At 52.5% G+C, this 17,629-nt stretch overlaps 1 protein-coding gene across 5 annotated transcripts in view; it reads left to right on the forward strand.

Annotated features, from left to right (window-relative positions):
- Positions 1-16,662, forward strand: part of FRMPD3 (FERM and PDZ domain containing 3) — an 85,254-nt gene extending 68,592 nt beyond the window's left edge. For all 5 annotated transcript variants that reach the window (XM_058714839.1, XM_058714841.1, XM_058714844.1 and 2 more), the window contains 2 exons: positions 10,285-11,106; positions 12,720-16,662. In XM_058714839.1, coding sequence (XP_058570822.1) covers positions 10,285-11,106; positions 12,720-15,763 — 3,866 coding nt within the window. In that variant the 3' untranslated portion in view covers positions 15,764-16,662. The remainder of the gene's footprint in view (positions 1-10,284; positions 11,107-12,719) is intronic.
- The last annotated feature ends 967 nt before the right edge of the window (positions 16,663-17,629 follow it).

The following is a 17,629-nucleotide window of genomic DNA, read 5'->3' on the forward strand; positions in this document are numbered from 1 at the left end:
TTCAGAAATGTTTGCAGTTTCCATTGTACAAGTCCTGCACTTCTTTTGTTAAATTTATACCTATTTTATTCTTTTTCGTGCTGTTATAAATAGAATTGTTTCCTAATTTCATTACCAGATTGTTCATTGCTACTATATAACAATACAGTTAATTTTTGTTCTATGCTTTATCATGCAACCTTGCTGAGCTTATTAGCTCTAATAATTTGTGGATTCCTTGGGATTTTTTCTACAGAAGATCATGTCATCTGCATATAGAGATAGTTTTACTTTTCCTTTCTGATCTGGATGCCTCATATTTCATTTTATTGTCTAATTATCCTGGCTAAGCCTTCTAGTACAGTGTTGAATAGAAGGGTTAAAACAGAAGTCCTGGACTTTTTATGATGTTAGGGGGAAAGCTTTCAGTGTTTTACCACCAGGTATGATGTTTGCCATGGGTTTTTCATAGATAATCTTTATGATGTTGAGGAAGTTCCCTTTTGTTTCTAGCTTTTTGAGTTTTCTCATGAAAGGGTGGTATCTTTTGCCAAATTATTTTTCTGAGTCTATTGAGATGATCATGTGGTTTTTGTCCTCTATTCTATTAACATGATGTATCACATTAATTGATTTTTGGATGTTAAACCAACCTTGAATTCGTGCAATAAATCCCATTTCGTCATGGTGTATAATGCTTTTTATATGTTGCTGGATTCAGATTGCTACTATTCTGTTGAGGAACTTTGTATCTGTATTTACAAGAAATATTGCTCTGTAGTTTTCTTGTGATGTTTTGTCTGGTTTTGATACCAGGGTAATATTGATGTTAGAGAATGAGTTGTGAAGTGTTCCCCCCTCTTCTGTGTGTGTGTGTGTGTGTGTGTGTGTGTGTGTGTGTTGGAAGGGTTTTGAAGAATTTGTAGAAATTCTTTGAGCATTTGGGAAAATTTGCCAGTGAAGCCATTATTTTTAGTAGGGGTGGGATGAATACCTTGTTTTCAAGTTTAATTTATTTATTTTTAGAGTATGAGCAGAGGAGGGGCAGAGAAAGAGGGAGAATATCAAGCAGGCTCTGGGCTGTCAGCACAGAGCCCATATGGAGCTGAAACTCATGGAACTGTGAGATAATAACCTGAGCTGAAATCAGGAGTCAGACACTTAACTGACTGAGCCACCCAGGCGCCCTAGGGTGGATACTTTTAATTACTAACTCAGTTTTTCTTGTTATTGGTCTATTCGGGTTTCCTGTCTTCCTGAGTCAGTTTTGATCATATATTTCTAGGTATTTGTCCATTTCATTTAGGTTATCTAATGTTTTTGGTATAAGCTTACTTAAAATATTCTTTTATAATTAAGTCCATATCTGTAGAATCAGCAGTGATGGTCCTCTTATTCCTGATTTTAGTAATTTGAATCTTCTCTTTTTTTTGCTTGGTCTCTACAGCTAAATGTTTGTCAATTTTATTGATCTTTTCAAAGAACCAACTTTTAGTTTCATCAATTTTCACAATTGTTTTTCTGTCCTCTAAACTTTACTCTTTCTTTCCTTCTGCTTGCTTTGGGTTTGGTTTGCTTCTCATTTGCAAGTTTCTTAAGGTGGAAGGTTAGGCTATGGATGTGAAATCTCTTCCTTTTTAATGTATGTGTTTATAACTATAAATGTGTCTCTAAACAGTAATTCAGCTAGATCCCATGAGTTTGGGTATGTTGTATCTTCATTTTCATTCATCTCAAAATATTTTCCAATTTACCTTGTGATTTCTTCTTTGACCCATTGTTTATTTAGGGATGTTTTATTTAATGTCCACATATTTGTGAGTTTCCCAAAGTGCATTCTATTATTGATTTCTAATTCCATTGTGCCCCCCCAACACATACTTTGTATGATTTCCTTTCTTTTAAATTTATTGAGGCTTATTTTGTGACCTAACATATGGCCTGTCTTGGAGAATGTTCTAGGTGCACTTGAGAAGAATGTATATTCTGCTGTTGTTAGGTGGCATGTTCTGTAGATTTTTTTTTTGCTATGTCTGTTATGCTCAGAATTCGTGACCCCCAAAGACCACCAGGGAGCCGAGTCCGATGCAAAAGCAAAGAGCCTTTATTCGAGCTAGCTCGAGCTCAATCCCCTACCTGCACTGACGCAGCGGTGAGATACCAGAGAGAGAAAACGAGTTTCAAAAGCACAAAGGTTTTATAGGGCTCTAGGGGCAGTTGGTGAGGTAATGGCTGTGGCCTCAGCCGATTGGCTGGGAAAGGGTTGGAGTCCTGTTACACAGGTCGCTGGGCGTGTTTTGATCAGGAAGTTTGAATGGGTGAGTGGGAGGTTACCCGAGGGGAGGAGGCGTGGTCTGAGGTTTCTGTGATTTTCCCGGAAAGGGGGCATGTCGGGGACATAGTCACTCAAGGTGGAGGACACAGAACAAGATGGAGTCAGCTGGCGTAGGTCCGCTCTTTCATTCCCCCCTTGTCATGTAGCTTGCGGGCCCAATCATGGGACCAGCTGCATTTCTATTTTGTACTGAGTACGGAGGACCATTAGTTGGACGGCCCCCACACGGTCCCTGAGCTGGTGTCTATGATCTGCCAGGTAATGTTTTGGGGGGCATGGGGACCGGCAGCATGAGCAATGACAAGCAGAGTTAACAGAGTTACCAATATTAGGTGGGTCAAATGCGCTGTAGCTTGAGCTTGAGCGGGTTGTGTTGGTCCTGATTGACAGCCCATCGCGTGACGAAGTCCTTCCGGATCGAGGAGGGGTCCACTGGCCGAACGTGGGTGTGATGGACCCAGGTCACGATGCCGTCTACTTTGAGAGCGGTGGGGGTTGTCAGCACCACGATGTAGGGTCCCTTCCAGCGCGGCTCGAGGGTCTCTCGGTGGTGTCTCTTGACGTAGACCCAGTCTCCCGGCCTGTACTGATGAGGTGTCAGGGTTGGGCCAGCCTCGTAGATGGCACGGAGGCGTGGCCAAATGTCCTCATGCGCCTTCTGGAGCCCTCTCAAGGAAAGAAAAAGTTCTTGATCTTTAAACTTAGGAAGAAGGTTGGGAATAATAGGGGGTGGCCTGCCAAACATGATCTCGTAGGGAGTAAAACCCAGAGTGTAAGGAGTGTTTCTAACCCAGTAAAGGGCATACGGTAGGAGAGTCACCCAGTCCCTGCCAGTCTCCATGGTTAATTTGATAAGGGTCTCTTTTAGGGTTCTATTCATTCTTTCTACCTGTCCTGAGCTCTGGGGCCTATAAGCACAATGTAATTTCCAGTTTGCCCTCACTGCCTTGGCTACTGCTACTGCCTGTGTTACCTGTGAGATAAAAGCTGGTCCACTGTCTGATCCTACCATGGCAGGAAAACCATACCTGGGTAAGATGTCTTCTAGTAGCTTCTTAGCCACCGTCTGAGCCGTTTCATGCTTGGTTGGGTATGCCTCCACCCAGCCAGAGAAGGTGTCTGTAAATACTAAAAGATATTTATAACCATACTTTCCTGGTTTGACTTCAGTGAAGTCGACTTCCCATTGGGCTCCCGGTCTGGTGCCTCTGAGCCTGGTTCCTTTTTTATTTGATGTGGCCCTCGCGTTGGTGAGTTGGCAGGTCTTGCAGGCAGATACAACTTGCTCTATTTTGGTGTCCTGTTGGTGAATCTTGATTCTGGCATGTCGGATTAAGTCTTTTAATTTTCGGGCCCCCATGTGAGTAGACTGATGCATGTGCTCTAATATTGAGACTCCGAGCCGGTCTGGCAGCACGAGCTCCTTGTTAGGTGTATACCACCATCCCTTTATCTCCTGGGCCATGGGGAGTTTCTTGATCTGCTGTAACTCCTCCTGGGAGTATTTGGGCTGGTCTGGTAAAACTGGGTCTCCTGGGTCCGGCAGTTGTATGGTCATGGTGGGAACTGAAGTTAAGAGCTACTGCCTTGGCTGCCTGGTCAGCCTTTTGATTACCTCTAGCTACTGGGTTATCAGCTTTCTGGTGCCCTTGGCAGTGGATAACAGCTAGCTTGTTAGGAAGCCATAAGGCCGTAAGCAGGTTAAGTATCTCCTGCTTATTTTTTATAGTCCGTCCTTCTGCCGTCAGTAACCCCCTCTCCTGATAAATTGCCCCATGAATATGAGCTGTGGCAAACGCATAATGGCTGTCTGTGTAGATGTTAAGCCATTTTCCAGCTCCTAGCATCAGCGCCCTGGTGAGGGCTAAGAGCTCTGCTCGCTGGGCTGACGTTCCGGAGGGTAGAGCCTCCGCCCATACAGTGTCTGTTTCGGTGACCACCGCTGCACCCGCATACCTGTGTCCGTCTTGCACAAAGCTGCTGCCATCAGTGAACCAAGTAGCCTCGGCATCGGGGAGGGGCCGGTCGGTCAGGTCCGTCTGGAATCCATGTACTTGTTCCAGGATTCCCGCACAGTCATGTAGTAGAGCACCTAGGTCAGGGTTGGGCAGCAGGGTTGCAGGATTGAGGGCTGCACTGGGGTGGAAACACACTCGTGGAGGGTTGAGTAGGAGGCTCTGGTAATGAGTCATACGTGTGTTGCTCATCCATCTATCAGGAGGCTGTTTCAGGACCCCTGTAATGGTGTGTGGGGGCGTGATCCAGATCTCCTGTCCTAGGGTAAGTTTGTCTGCATCCTTGTCTAGGAGTGCTGTCGCCACAATAATTTTTAGGCATGGCGGCCAGCCAGCAGCCACTGGGTCTAGTTTCTTGGACAGGTAAGCCACCGGGAGGTTCCAGGGGCCTAAGGCTTGAGTTAGAACCCCTTTTGCTATTCCCTTATGTTCGTCTACAAAGAGGTGAAAGGGCTTCATGATGTCTGGTAGGCCCAGGGCTGGGGCACTTAGGAGGGCCTTTTTTAACTGATTAAAGGCAGTTTCTTCTTTTTCAGGCCATTTAAATGTTTTCCCCTCTTTCGTAGCTTCATATCGGGGCCTGGCGATCTCAGCAAAACCTGGAACCCAGAGGCGGCAGTAGCCGGCTGATCCTAGGAATTCCCTTACTTCTCTTCGGGAGGTGGGAGTGGGGATCTTTAGGACAGTTTCTTTTCTGGCATCTGATAACCGCCGCTGTCCGCCCTCCAGGATATATCCCAGGTAACTTACCCTCTCCTTGCATATCTGAGCCTTCTTTGCTGATGCCCGGTACCGTAAGGCCCCCAGGGTAGCCAGCAGGTCCTGGGTCCCTCGCTCACAGTCTTTGGCCGTGTCGGCAGCAATCAGGATGTCATCTACGTACTGCAGGAGGGTGAGGCCAGGGTGCTCCCTTCTGTACTCACCCAGGTCCTCGTGTAGTGCCTCGTCGAAGATGGTGGGCGAATTTTTGAATCCCTGAGGTAGCTGTGTCCAGGTGAGTTGCCCACTTTGGCCCTCCTCCGGATCATTCCACTCGAAGGCGAACAAGGGTTGGCTCTGGGGTGCAGGCGGCAGACTGAAGAAGTCGTCCTTTAAATCTAGTACAGTATACCAGACCTTGGAGGGCGCCAAGGAGCTCAAGAGAGTATATGGGTTGGGAACAGTTGGGTGTATGTCCGTGACCCTCTTATTTACTTCCCGGAGGTCTTGTACTGGTCGGTAGTCATTTGTGTGAGGCTTTTTGACCAGCAGTAGGGGGGTGTTCCTGGGAGACTGGCAAGGAACTAGTACCCCTAGGCTTTGTAGTCTCCGGATGTGTGGCTGGATCCCCTTCTGGGCCTCCTGAGACATGGGGTATTGTTTGATCCTTACCGGACTTTCTCCTGGCTTGAGCTCTACCAGGACCAGGGTCCTGTGAGTGGCTAGTCCTATCCCCCCCCCCCCCCCCCCGTCTCTGCCCAAACCGAGGGGAATTCTTGAAGCCATCTGTCTATATTATCCTCTCTCGGGAGCGCCTCCTGGTGGAGGCGGTATTCATCCTCCAGTTTCATGGTCAGGACCTGGATGGGGTGGCCCTTGCCATCGGTGACCTGAGGCCCCCCTTGTCTGAAAGTTATCTGAGCTCCAATCTTGGTCAGTAAGTCCCGTCCTAACAGCGGGTAGGGGCATTCTGGTATTACCATAAAGGAGTGGGATACCCGGCCCGTCCCCAAATCTACCGTTCTTCAGGTAGTCCATGAATACTGGCTCATACCAGTTGCCCCTTGTACCCAGGACTTCTTGCTAGCTAGTTTTCCTTGTGGGGTGCGGAGGACCGAATGTTGTGCTCTGGTGTCAACGAGAAAGTCAACAGGGGTCCCCTCCACTTTAAGAGTTACCCTTGGTTCGGGGAGAGGGTCCAAACCCCAACTCCCCTAATCACTCAGTTCATCTAGCTCTAGGACTTTTACTGGATCAGTCTTGCTTCCCTTCCCGCCGGCCCTTTTCGGACAATCTTGGGCCCAATGCCCTATCTGCTTGCAGTATGCGCACTGATATTTCTGCAGCCTCTGCTTCCCCCCCTTGGTGGTTCCTTTACCTTTTCTTGCGTCGTCTGCCAGTTGCCGGAGACGGCGGTCTCGTTCCTCGGGGAAGTCAACAGTGGTAGCTAGTAGTATTCTGGCCAGGTCTCAAGTCTGCTTACTGCTGGCAGCCGCCATGGCGCGAGCCTGCTTGTCCTCAGGAGGCTCCCGGTTATTATATACCTTTTTGTCTACCACCAGTAAGTCCTGCAGACTTTTTTCTCCTAGTCTATCTATTTTCTGTAATTTTCTCTTAATGTCTATGGCCGATTGGTTTACAAAGGCCATGATAACAGCTGCTTTGCTTTCCGGAGCCTCTGGATCCATGGGGGTATAGGTATGGAATGCCTCCATGATCCATTCTAAAAAGGCAGCCAGAGATTCATCTTTTCCCTGTTGTACATTTCCTACCTTGGCAAAATTGGTTGGCTTTCTAGCGGCCATTCGGAGACCCCCCATTAGAGTCTGGCAGTAGACCCGGAGCCTCTCCTTACCTTCTGCCGTGTTGAAATCCCACTGGGGCCGAGTTAAGGGGAAGGAGGCATCTATCTGAGCCTGGTTGGTGGTGGGATTCCCGTCTGTGCCCGGAACTAGTTTTCAGACCTCATTGAGGATTCTTTCTCTTTCTTCAGTCGTGAACAGGACCTGCAAAAGCTGCTGGCAATCGTCCCACGTGGGCTGATGAGTAAAAAGAATAGAGTCTAATAAATCAATAAGCCCTGCCGGTTTCTCGGAAAACTTAGGATTCTGAGTTTTCCAATTGTAGAGGTCACTAGTGGTGAAAGGCCAATAGGGATGGGGCTGATTCCCCTCTGCGTCTGGGGATCCGGTGGCTCGCAGGGGCAGAATAGTGGAGTTGGTCGCAGAGGTGGATTGCTCCCTCTGAGCCCTTTGTCTGGTAAAGGGCGGGCTTCCCACTGGAGCGTTTCCACCTCCCTCTCTCGGAACAGCGTCTGCCTCCCCCAGAGGGGGAGGATGGTGTTCTTCCGGCATCCTAGGGGGGTTATATGGGGGAGGAAAAATTAATTCTTCTTCAGTCCCCCCGTGTAGGACAGGGTAGAGGGGTGTTGAAGGCTGGGCAAGACTTTTCTTGTTTTCCTTCTTCTCTGTCCCCTGCAAAGCAAGAATGTGTTTTGGCTCCGGAGGGAGTGGGGCTAGGAAGGGCTTAAGCCAAGAGGGTAGGTCTTCTACAAGGTCCTGCCAAGTGATAATGTAAGGGAGCTGATCAGGATGACCCGTCTTAGGCCGAGAGATGATACCCCTGACTCGGTCGATGGTAGGGAGGTCGAAGGTCCCCTCTGGTGGCCATCCGACATTGAAAGCTCACTAGAACAAAAAACCTGCCACCAACCCTTTCGGACTTCCACACTGAGGTTGTTAGCTCTTCCCCTCACATCCTTAAAGTGATCAATCATAATACTTAGAGGAGTAGTCTGAGTCTGTCCCATAATGTCCGTCCAGTAAGTCCACAGAACAAAACAGAGAAACACAGAAACAGACAAACAGAGGGCCCCTAGAAAGTCTTCCAACTCCATGGAAGCAAAACTGAAAGCTAGACGATGGCCTTGCGCCGACTGGCGGGAGCGACCTGCCTTGTCTCAGACCTTTGAGGGGATTCCACGTCCCTCCAAAACCGATGAGGGGATTCCATGTCCCTCCAAAACCAAAAGCTAGACAACGGCCTCACGCCAACCGGCGGGAGCGCCCGCGCCATCTCAGACCTTTGAGGGGATTCCACATCCCTCCAGAAGGGAGGATCTGAACGTCTTCCGAAACTCCCGGCCCGTGGTCCTCCAGTGCGTCCACTTAGACCACACCGGGCACTACCAGAATTTCAGAAATGAGCTCACACAGAAAAGACAGAACGAACAGACACTAACTGTGGCCAGTCAGGCTCTCCAGGTCAGGGGTCCCTCGGGGGTCTTGGGGATCCAGGACGACCCCCCAAATGTTATGCCCAGAATTCGTGACCCCCAAAGACCACCAGGGAGCCGAGTCCGATGCAAAAGCAAAGAGCCTTTATTCGAGCTAGCTCGAGCTCAATCCCCTACCTGCACCGACGCAGCGGTGAGATACCAGAGAGAGAAAACGAGTTTCAAAAGCACGAAGGTTTTATAGGGCTCTAGGGGCAGTTGGTGAGGTAATGGCTGTGGCCTCAGCCGATTGGCTGGGGAAGGGTCGTGGCCTCGGCCGATTGGCTGGGGAAGGGTTGGAGTCCTGTTACGCAGGTCGCTGGGCGTGTTTTGATCGGGATGTTTGAATGGGTGAGTGGGAGGTTACTCAAGGGGAGGAGGCGTGGTCTGAGGTTTCTGTGATTTTCCCGGAAAGGGGGCATGTGGGGGACCTAGTCACTCAAGGTAGAGGACACAGAACAAGATGGAGTCAGCCGGCGTAGGTCCGGTCTTTCATGTCTACTTAGTTTATAGTTTTCCGGGTCCTTTACTTCCTTGTCGATCTTCTGTTTAGTTGTTCTACTCATTATTGAAGGTGGGGTATTGAAGTGTCCAGTTATTGCTGTTGAATTTCTCATTTTGATTCAGTCAGGTTTTACTTCATGTGTTTTGGGGCTCTGTTGTGAGATGCCAGCACCACACTTTTGTGACGGTTGTGAACTCTAGTAAACAGCAATACTGACACACGGACCCTGTCAAACTGGAAATGGAAAGGCATTTTGAAGGTTTGTTTTCTAGCATCTCGACCACCACAATGAAGGATAGGGCAATGGTTAAAACCATGGGCTTTATAGTCCCGCAGACCTGGGCTCAAATCCAGGCCGCATTTAGGACTCAGGTGACCTTAGATAAGTCACATAACCAAATGGATCAGTTTCTTGCTCTATAAACGGGGATAGTGACAGCACCTGCCTTGCTGGCTTGCTGTGAGGATTAAATGGAATCGTGTGTGATGATTTTATCTGAAGTTAGTGCTTGCTTGCCATCTGCCTCTCTATCTGCCGATGACAAAATGAATTGGCATTGTCTGAGTACATTCTCACAGATAACATGGGGAAGGGCCCCCAAAACAGTCTGAGAGAAAGAAGCCATTTAGAGAAAAAGCATTCGCCATGGATAATTCTCAGATGTGCACACCTACCATCATTAAAACTGTTGACTAGAACATTTTACCCCACGTATGTGTAGCAGGCAGGCTGGCCCTGCGTGAATACAGAGAAGTAATGTGTTTGGAGGAATCGTAAGAATGCTCCCCCCACCCTGCTCCCACAGACGCACATCCCCACATATTTCCCAAATACTTCACACGTTCAGAGAAGCCCCAGAACACTACTAGTAGAGCTTTATTCTTTTCGGGTCCTTCCTTGACAGTCCTCTTTGAAATGCAAATTTCAGGCATTGTGTGCGGGCATCTTCCCACTAAGGCAGTAGTAACTTATCAGATGTATTTCCTTCCTGCTAGAAGAGATCCAACATAACACAGGAGGAACAGAACACTGGGTTGGCAGGGGCAGGGGGGAGGAAGCACGGGTGGAAAGGCTCTGGGAAAGGTGGGGACGGGGGCAGAGACACTTCTGGGGGGGACATAAAACAAATTACACTTCTTTAAGTATGGTTACAGCTGACTTTCAGACCAGACATACCCATGTTAAGTAAGAGTCCAGCAGGATCCAGATACCAAGGTGCTCAGCCCTTCCCCAGTCACCCCATGCCAGTTTCCATTTCAGAGGCGATGGGTCTGTTAGCAGCCCAAGCCACTCAATTCTACTCACTCTACTCTCAGGGGTGGCAGCAATGTGGCTGCCCCTTTCCCTAATCTCTAGCAGCCAAGTAATGCTCTCTGTCACTACCTGCCATCCAGTTGCACACCAAAAAACACCAAGGGAGCTCAGCCACTGTCCTCAGCACCACAGCTCATCTGTTGATTCTCTTTCTGGGTTTAGATTACATGCACAGCGCCTACCGCCCTGTCACTGGGGGCCACCTGGGGAAAAAGGAGAGTAGTTATGTGGGCAGCGTGGGCACCAGCCCCAGGAAGTCGAGCCGCTGCACGCCCCCACCTGCCGACTCTGAGCTTGTCAGCTTTTGCTACCTCCACATGCGGGAACAAAGGAAGGAGCAGGAAAGCCGGACGGATGTCAATGAGAACTTAATTTTCTTTGAGGAGAGTAGGCCCCGGACCAAGTCTGACCCCACATCCAAAAGCTCTGGCCAAGGTTACGAAGTAATCCCTGATGACTTTGATGCCGCCAGCCTAGACCATGAGCCTTGTGCCAGCAGGGCCCGGTCCTACACCTTGGACAATTCCCTTGGGGCTGAAGCCCTGAATTTCTACTGTGACTCTTGCAAAGCCAAACTCCAGAAGCAGCTGGGCCCTCCCAAAGGTGGGAGGCCTGGCTCCTCTCGTGACAATATGGTAGACTTGATGTCCCTTCCACCCCCCGGGAGCGAGGAGGAAGAGGAGGAGGAAGATGAGAGCACTTTGCTGTTGCCTGCCATTGCTGCCCCACCTCCTGGTTTCAGAGACAACAGTTCTGATGAGGATGACCCCAAGCGCCGGGCGGTCCAGAGCCAGGAGCAAGGACGCCACCTGTGTGGGCTCCTGTACGATGAGATTCCAGTGACACTGATTGACAGCGTGCAGACCCGGACAGTCCGAGATCATGCCCAGGAGCTAGATGATGCCCTGGTGTCCACTCTGCAGGCTCTGGAAGCCCTGGCAGCCTCAGAGGATGGACCACACCCCCCACCCCCACAGACTGCAGGTAATAGCCCATTCCTCCTCCCTCTTGCCTCCCTTTCCTTCTCCTGACCAAGCAGGGCCACCAGGTGATATTGCTTCTTCCCAAGCAGAGGTTAAAGTCATCGTGGTGTGCCAGGGCAGTGCATGGCCAGAGGTAACACAGATAGGGTCAGGCGATCAACAATGCTGCATCAGGGGCCGGCTGCTCAGCTCCAGCTAGAGCTCTGGCTCTCACCATTCCATCTCTGGAAATGTCTTGCAGATGACCCCAGGGATTGGGGCTGTGATAGCTATGGAGCCAGGCCAGGATAGAGGATCAGAGCAAAATTGTGAGAGATCTAGAAGACAGTTCCCTTGCACATGACTGGAAGAAAAGCAAAATGACCAACTAATCACCTAGTGACCCAGGATCAGGGGAGCCAGAAGCCATCACTGCTCAGGGCTGAGGTCTTGATCTTGCCTAAGAGCATGAGCTCCCAGTCAGATGCACCCAAGTTCTGGCTTCTTCACTCACTTTCAGTGTGACCTTCGGCAAGGCACCTTACCCTCTCTGAGCCTCACTTTTGTCATTTCAAATGGGCTTGGTAACAACAGCCGTATCATGTAAGGTTTGTTGTGGGCATTAAACGAGATCATTCGTGCAAAACACTGCCAAGCATATAAGCATCAATCCGTAAGTAGTAGCTGTTATTAGTAATTATTTGGTGGGAGAGCCATGCGACACGCATGCCAATCCTTCTTATGGACACACGTACAATGTGTCTTGTAGACCAGCGTGCATGTCAGACATGCACCCATATTCACAATGCACACCTCCATACACACACACCTTCAAAAAAAGAAAAAAAACAGGTAAATGCCACAGTGACAGAAAAGGCCCAGGGAGGAATAAAGCACAAGAGAAGGCATGTGAGGCGGGGGGAGGTGTGCACAGAGAAGACGAAGAGATTGGGGTCAGAGGCAGCCTGGCTGACCAGGGAGAGTACCAACCCCTACATTTTCTGTATGCAAGGGCATCATCCTTGGTGTTGGGCAGCTCCCATGTGTTTAGCCCCCCCCCCCCCCCCGGGGCCAGCATGTCTCTTGGCTCCCGAGTCTGGTGATCTAAGCCCTCACTGCTCCCAGACTAGAAGCCCCTATGGTCGCCAGAGAGAGGACAAGTGCAGGCCAAAGGGCCTCAGCTGCAAGGACTGGCCAAATGACAAGGGCAGATAGAGAGGGACGTGGCTTTGCCAGCCCTCTTCAGGACAATTAACAAACATTTCCTAGCTATTGAATCTAAAAATAGTGATGATTAGCATGTTGTTCTGCATGTGATGTGCATGTTAATTTGCCTTTAGACTGCCCAGCAGATATTCTCGGTGCCCCTTTTGTTGCTTTTTCAGATTCCCGCCCTTCATAAGCTCACTCCCAGCTTGCCTCCCTTTGCCCCTCCCCTCTACTCCTCCCACCCTCGGCCCAGTACCGTCCTCCCACTGCCTCCTCCCTGCCCCCTGCCACCTCCCCCAGGTCTGACTGGCTTTCCCCAGCTTGAGATGCTGCTGGCTGCCCTTGGCCCCCACAGACTTTCTACATATGGCTGGAAAAAGGACTCGATTGGACTAAGTGCAGCAAGCCCTCTCCCTGTCCCTCTAGGTCTGATTGTGCTGGCCACAATCACCCCTGAATCATCGCTGGACTCAGGCCACGAAACCAACTCTTCTGAGCTCACAGACATGTCAGAGATGATGTCGGCCATGAAGCAGCACCAGAACACCACCTACTTCCTGGCCCAGCACCTCAACAAGGATAGCCTCCTGGCTCGCAAGGACCTGCCCTTCCGGATCCAGAGCTGTTCAGCCCAGGCTGTACTCACGGCCCCTTACTCTCTCGGGCGCCCAGATCCCAACCCATCCTTGCAGCCAGCGGTGACAGGCCAGAGTCCGGGCCCCCATGGCACTCGGAGGAAGCTGCCCCAGGTGGAGTCGCAACCACAACGAGAGCGAACCTACGCCCTGGCAGTGCACCCAGCATTGTCCCCACAGCTTGGTGAGCAGAAGAATCTGAGCCTGCTGTCCCCAGTTCCTGAAGACAAAGGGCCTGGCCACACTAGGGCAGGCCTGGAGATGTCACTGAGGGCTGCCACACCATCCCTCAGTGACGAGCAGGTCTCTGAGCTAAGGGAGAATCTTCCCAAAGAAGTCAGGTTGAGCCCCAAGCTTATCCTCGACCCAAAGGGCAGTGTGACCCCAGCTATCATCTCAGCTGCCCTACAGCAGGTGGTTCACACTAAGAGCCTCCCTGCCCCTGGCGGGGCCCTGGGGAACCCTCCCAGCAGTGGGGAGCAAACGCTGGAGGCCAGCATGGGGAGGCCAGAAGTTAGCATGATGAGCGGTAGTGCCAGTAAGAATCTGAAGTTCAAAATGAGCCCCAGTGCTCCAGAGACGTCACGGAATTCCCAGCAGCAGCTGAGCCCAGAGGTCTCCTCTGGCTCCAGGATGCCTGCAGGCAGCCGGGGTGACAGCCTGCATCTCTCCCCACAAGAGGACAGGCTACCTGTTCAGAGTGTCCCGCCTAAAAGCTACGTTTCCCGAGCGAGTCGAGAGTCACTGAGCAAGCCATGCATAGGGGAGGTGGCAGGCAAGGCCGGGCCTGAGGGTACTAAGCCTGCCCTGCACAAGCCGGGCACCGTCTCCAGCCAGGGGGAGAAGGGGCATCTGGAGAGCATGCCCCAAAGCAGCAAGATCGAGGAGACCAGCCTGGTGCCCCGAGCCAGCTATGCCATGGCTCTACAGAGCCCCAGCTGCCAGCTGCGAGGCCACAGCCCCAGCAGCCAGTCCCGAGGCCAGAGCCCCAGCTGCCACCCTCGAGGCCAGAGCCCACTGAGGCCCCAGGCTGCCAGCCGGCAGGTGAGCACCATGCCCTCCAGGAAGCTCGAAACAACCCTGGATGGAGCCCACTCGGCCCCCGAGGGCCCCGCAAAGCCCAAATCATCCCGAGGGCCCTTCCGGCTCCGCAGTTTATTCTCTGCCACCTTTCCGACTCGCCAGAAGAAGGAGACCGACGAGCGGCAGGCCCAGCTGCAGAAGGTGAAGCAGTATGAGCTAGAGTTCCTAGAGGAACTCCTAAAGCCGCCGAGCCAGGGGGAGCTGCCAGGCACCGAGTACCTGCAACCCCCAGCCCCAGGCCGCTGCAGCTGCCAGCTGCGCAGCAGCCCAGTGCAGCAGGGGCCTGGCATGTCCCGTGAGCAGAGGCGCAGCTGTGACTGCAAGCGCATCTGCCGGGGGGGCCGGCCCCAGGCCCCCCAGACGCCAGTGCCCGGCCTCCGGGGGAGGGAGAGGGACAGGGTCACCCCGACCCAGAGGCAGCCAGAAGCTGGCCCAGGCCTGAGCCTCAGCAGCCCCACCACTGTCGGGCGCATCCGCTCCACCAGCCTGGAATCCCGAGAGTGCCGATCGGACCCCGAGACCGGTGTGTCCTGCCTGAGCACATGTGCCTCGGGGGGTGAGTGTCTGGGAGCTCCCAACTACAGGAAACTGATGCGCCGCTACAGTATCAGTGAACTGGACCAGGGTGACAGGGCCTCTCTGACCTCGGACATCTATCCACACCCACCCTTGGGCATGCTGCCCAGGGAGGCCAAGGAGGTAGAGGCAGGCCTCTCCTTAGGCCTGGGTCCCAAAAACAAGTCACTGGAGTCACCGACCCTGGGAGACCCCTCATACGTCCAGGTCACCCCTGAGACCAAAGGCCCCAGACAGATGGCAGTATTCTCGCTGCCAGAAGAGGTGTACCAGAAGCCTGCCGATCTGGACGAGGACAGTGAGGGCAGCAAGTGCTGCTCTATCCGCTACTGCTTCTATTACCGCAAGTGCGATATGGCAGATGATGCCAGTGACGGCAAGGACGAGCTCTCCTACTCCATCCCAATGAAGATTCTGCCTGGCATGAAGCTGGACGAGCAGGTGGTGCCCGTGGTGAGCAGGACCCTGCAGGTGCTAGATGCCGCCACCTGCAGCAGCAGCAGCCCCGAGGCCGCCCGCACCCAAGAGATTGACCTCCGGGTGTCCACCTTCGAGGGGAGCCTGGCCAAGATCAATGCCCTGCGGGCCCATGCCTACGGCCTGCCTGATGGTTTCCTGGCTGCCCGACTGGACACCAATGAGCTGCTAACGGTCCTGCGGCAGTGCGTGGCCAGCCCCGAGGCCCGCGCCCCTAAGCCCTACGTCTCTCAGATCTCTGAGTACAAGCTCGAGCTGGCTCTCAAGTTCAAGGAGCTCCGGGCCTCCTGCCGCCGCGTGGCCAACGTGGACAAGAGCCCGACCCACATGCTGGCAGCCATCACGGGCAGCTTCCAGGTGCTGAGCAGCCTCATCGAGACCTTTGTGCGGCTGGTGTTCATCGTGCGCTCCGAGGCCCAGCGCCAAGAACTGCTGGCCAAGGTTGAAGAGGTGGTGAGGAACTACACCTTCCTACTGCGTGCTGCTGAGGAGTCCACCACCCGGAACCTTAACCAGCAGCAGCAGCAGCAGCAACAGCAGCAGCAGCAGCAGCAGCAACAGCAGCGGCAGCAGCAACAGCAGCAGCAGCAGCAGCAGGCAGCAGCTATAGGGGCGGCCACAGGGCACCCACCGGGCTCCCCAACGTCAGCGACTGTTATGAGCACATTCACCCGCTCCTTAAAAACCCTTATCAAGTAGGGCATCTGCCCAGGCCTGCCCCTCCTTTCCCCAACCACAGCCCCAGGTTTAAGCTTTGTGGTCTTTGCATCTTGTGGTGAGTGTATGTGTCCGCTGGGCCAGTCAGGGTCCGAGAGCCTTCAGTCTTTGGGGAGCGGAAACTCCCTGGATTGAGGCTGTCCCTGAGGGCTCCGGGCAGCTGCCACCCTGGGTATCCTCACCCCTTCCCTGGCCTCTGGTCGTCACTGTGAGGGCCAAGGCCCCTCGTCACTATGCCTGCCTGCTGCAGAGCTGTATTTTATCTCTTCTTTAGGGCTGACAGGTGACATCAGGCTCACCTTCCTGCTCCATTTTGGGGCCCCGGGGAGCCAGGGCCTGAAGCAGGCAGGCCCTCAGGCCTTGAGCTCCTCCTGGCATCTGCTCCCTTCTGGGGAGCAGTGTCAGTAGCACCAGGGCACAGCGCCCAGCGGAGGGGAAAGGGCACTCGGCCCAGATGTGCCCACCCACCCTGGGCTCACACTCACTTGGCAGAAGCCACCCTAGAGGGCCTGTGCCCAGGTGGCAGGTCTGCAGAAAACAGCCACACAGGCTGTTTGTAGCCAGCCCAAGAGGCTGGCAGGCTTGGGAGCCCTCGCCCCCAGGCCCGGTAGCTCCACACCAGCCATCCCCAAAGTGCCCTGTCCCTCACTAATGGGCAGGGTGGCTCAGTCCACTAGGGAGCAAGCATCTGGGTTCACCCCACTTGTTCTGGGTAAGGTACCTGGTGAAAATGTCTGCCCTGGGGAGACCCAGTGCAGGCCTCGGAGCCTGCCCGGCCCAGCCCGGCCCAGCACAGGGGCTGTTGCCACAAGCGAGTGGTTCCTCTCTCAACATCTACCAGATGGACTGTCCTTAGGAGTTTGACTTAGCTACGGATTGGGGATGGGGGGTGGGGGGAGGGGGGGGTGGGGGGGGAGGGGGGGTGTCGATGACTATATCTTAAACTTTTGGAAGCTAGTGTGATATGTTAATCCTGAGTATATGCTTTTGGCTGTGTATTGACCTGTGGATTTGTCTCTCTAAGAAAAGAAGCTGAGCGCCTTACCTGGTGCAGTCCTGCACCTCTCTCTCTCTCTCTCTCTCTCTCTCTGTCTCTCTGTCTGTCTCTCCGGAGTCATCTGGAAGGGAATTCACACTGTTTAGCATCCTCCTTGACACACATCTACTGCTGCCACCACCCACCTCCCCCTCCCCCACAACCTTCCTGGGAGTGAAGACACGGAGTCCCTACCAAAGGTCCCCCTGTAGGGAACAAAGAAAGCCAATGTTTCTTCTGTATAGATTGCTTCTTGTCCACCTCTCCATACCTCCCGTTTGCCACACGCTCGTGCCCTGTGTCTGCCTCTCTTTAATCGTTACGTGAGAGGTCGGTGTGAAATCTCTCATTCTCACGTGAGTTTTATAAAGATGTACACTGTGCTTAACCCCTGCCCAGCGCAATAAAGTCCCCTCCCCCCCACCACCGAGTGGTAATTTCTCCTGGCAAGGATGAGGGGAACTCCTTCTGCAGGAGCCAGCACCCCCCTTCCTTGTTTTTCCTCCCACAGGACCAAGTTGTTTAATGGGCCAGAGATGCAGCCAGTGGGGAACCCCTTTCCCTCTGTGACCACTGCAAGCCTGAGCGCTGTCGTGGTCTTCCTCTTCTCCCAACTTCTTGATCCTGCACCTTTGCCACTCAGGCCCTGCCTGTGTCATTTCACCGCCATCCTTCACCTCTCCCTCAGCCTCATGGAGAGGACACATTTTCTAATGTCTGTATATAGTATATATACTACATAAAATATATAAATTATATATATATATACTAATTTATGTCTTGTTTTTCAAACAAGAATGATTAAATCTATT

The sequence above is a fragment of the Neofelis nebulosa genome, chromosome X, assembly GCF_028018385.1.
Source record: "Neofelis nebulosa isolate mNeoNeb1 chromosome X, mNeoNeb1.pri, whole genome shotgun sequence".
Lineage (NCBI taxonomy): Eukaryota > Metazoa > Chordata > Mammalia > Carnivora > Felidae > Neofelis > Neofelis nebulosa.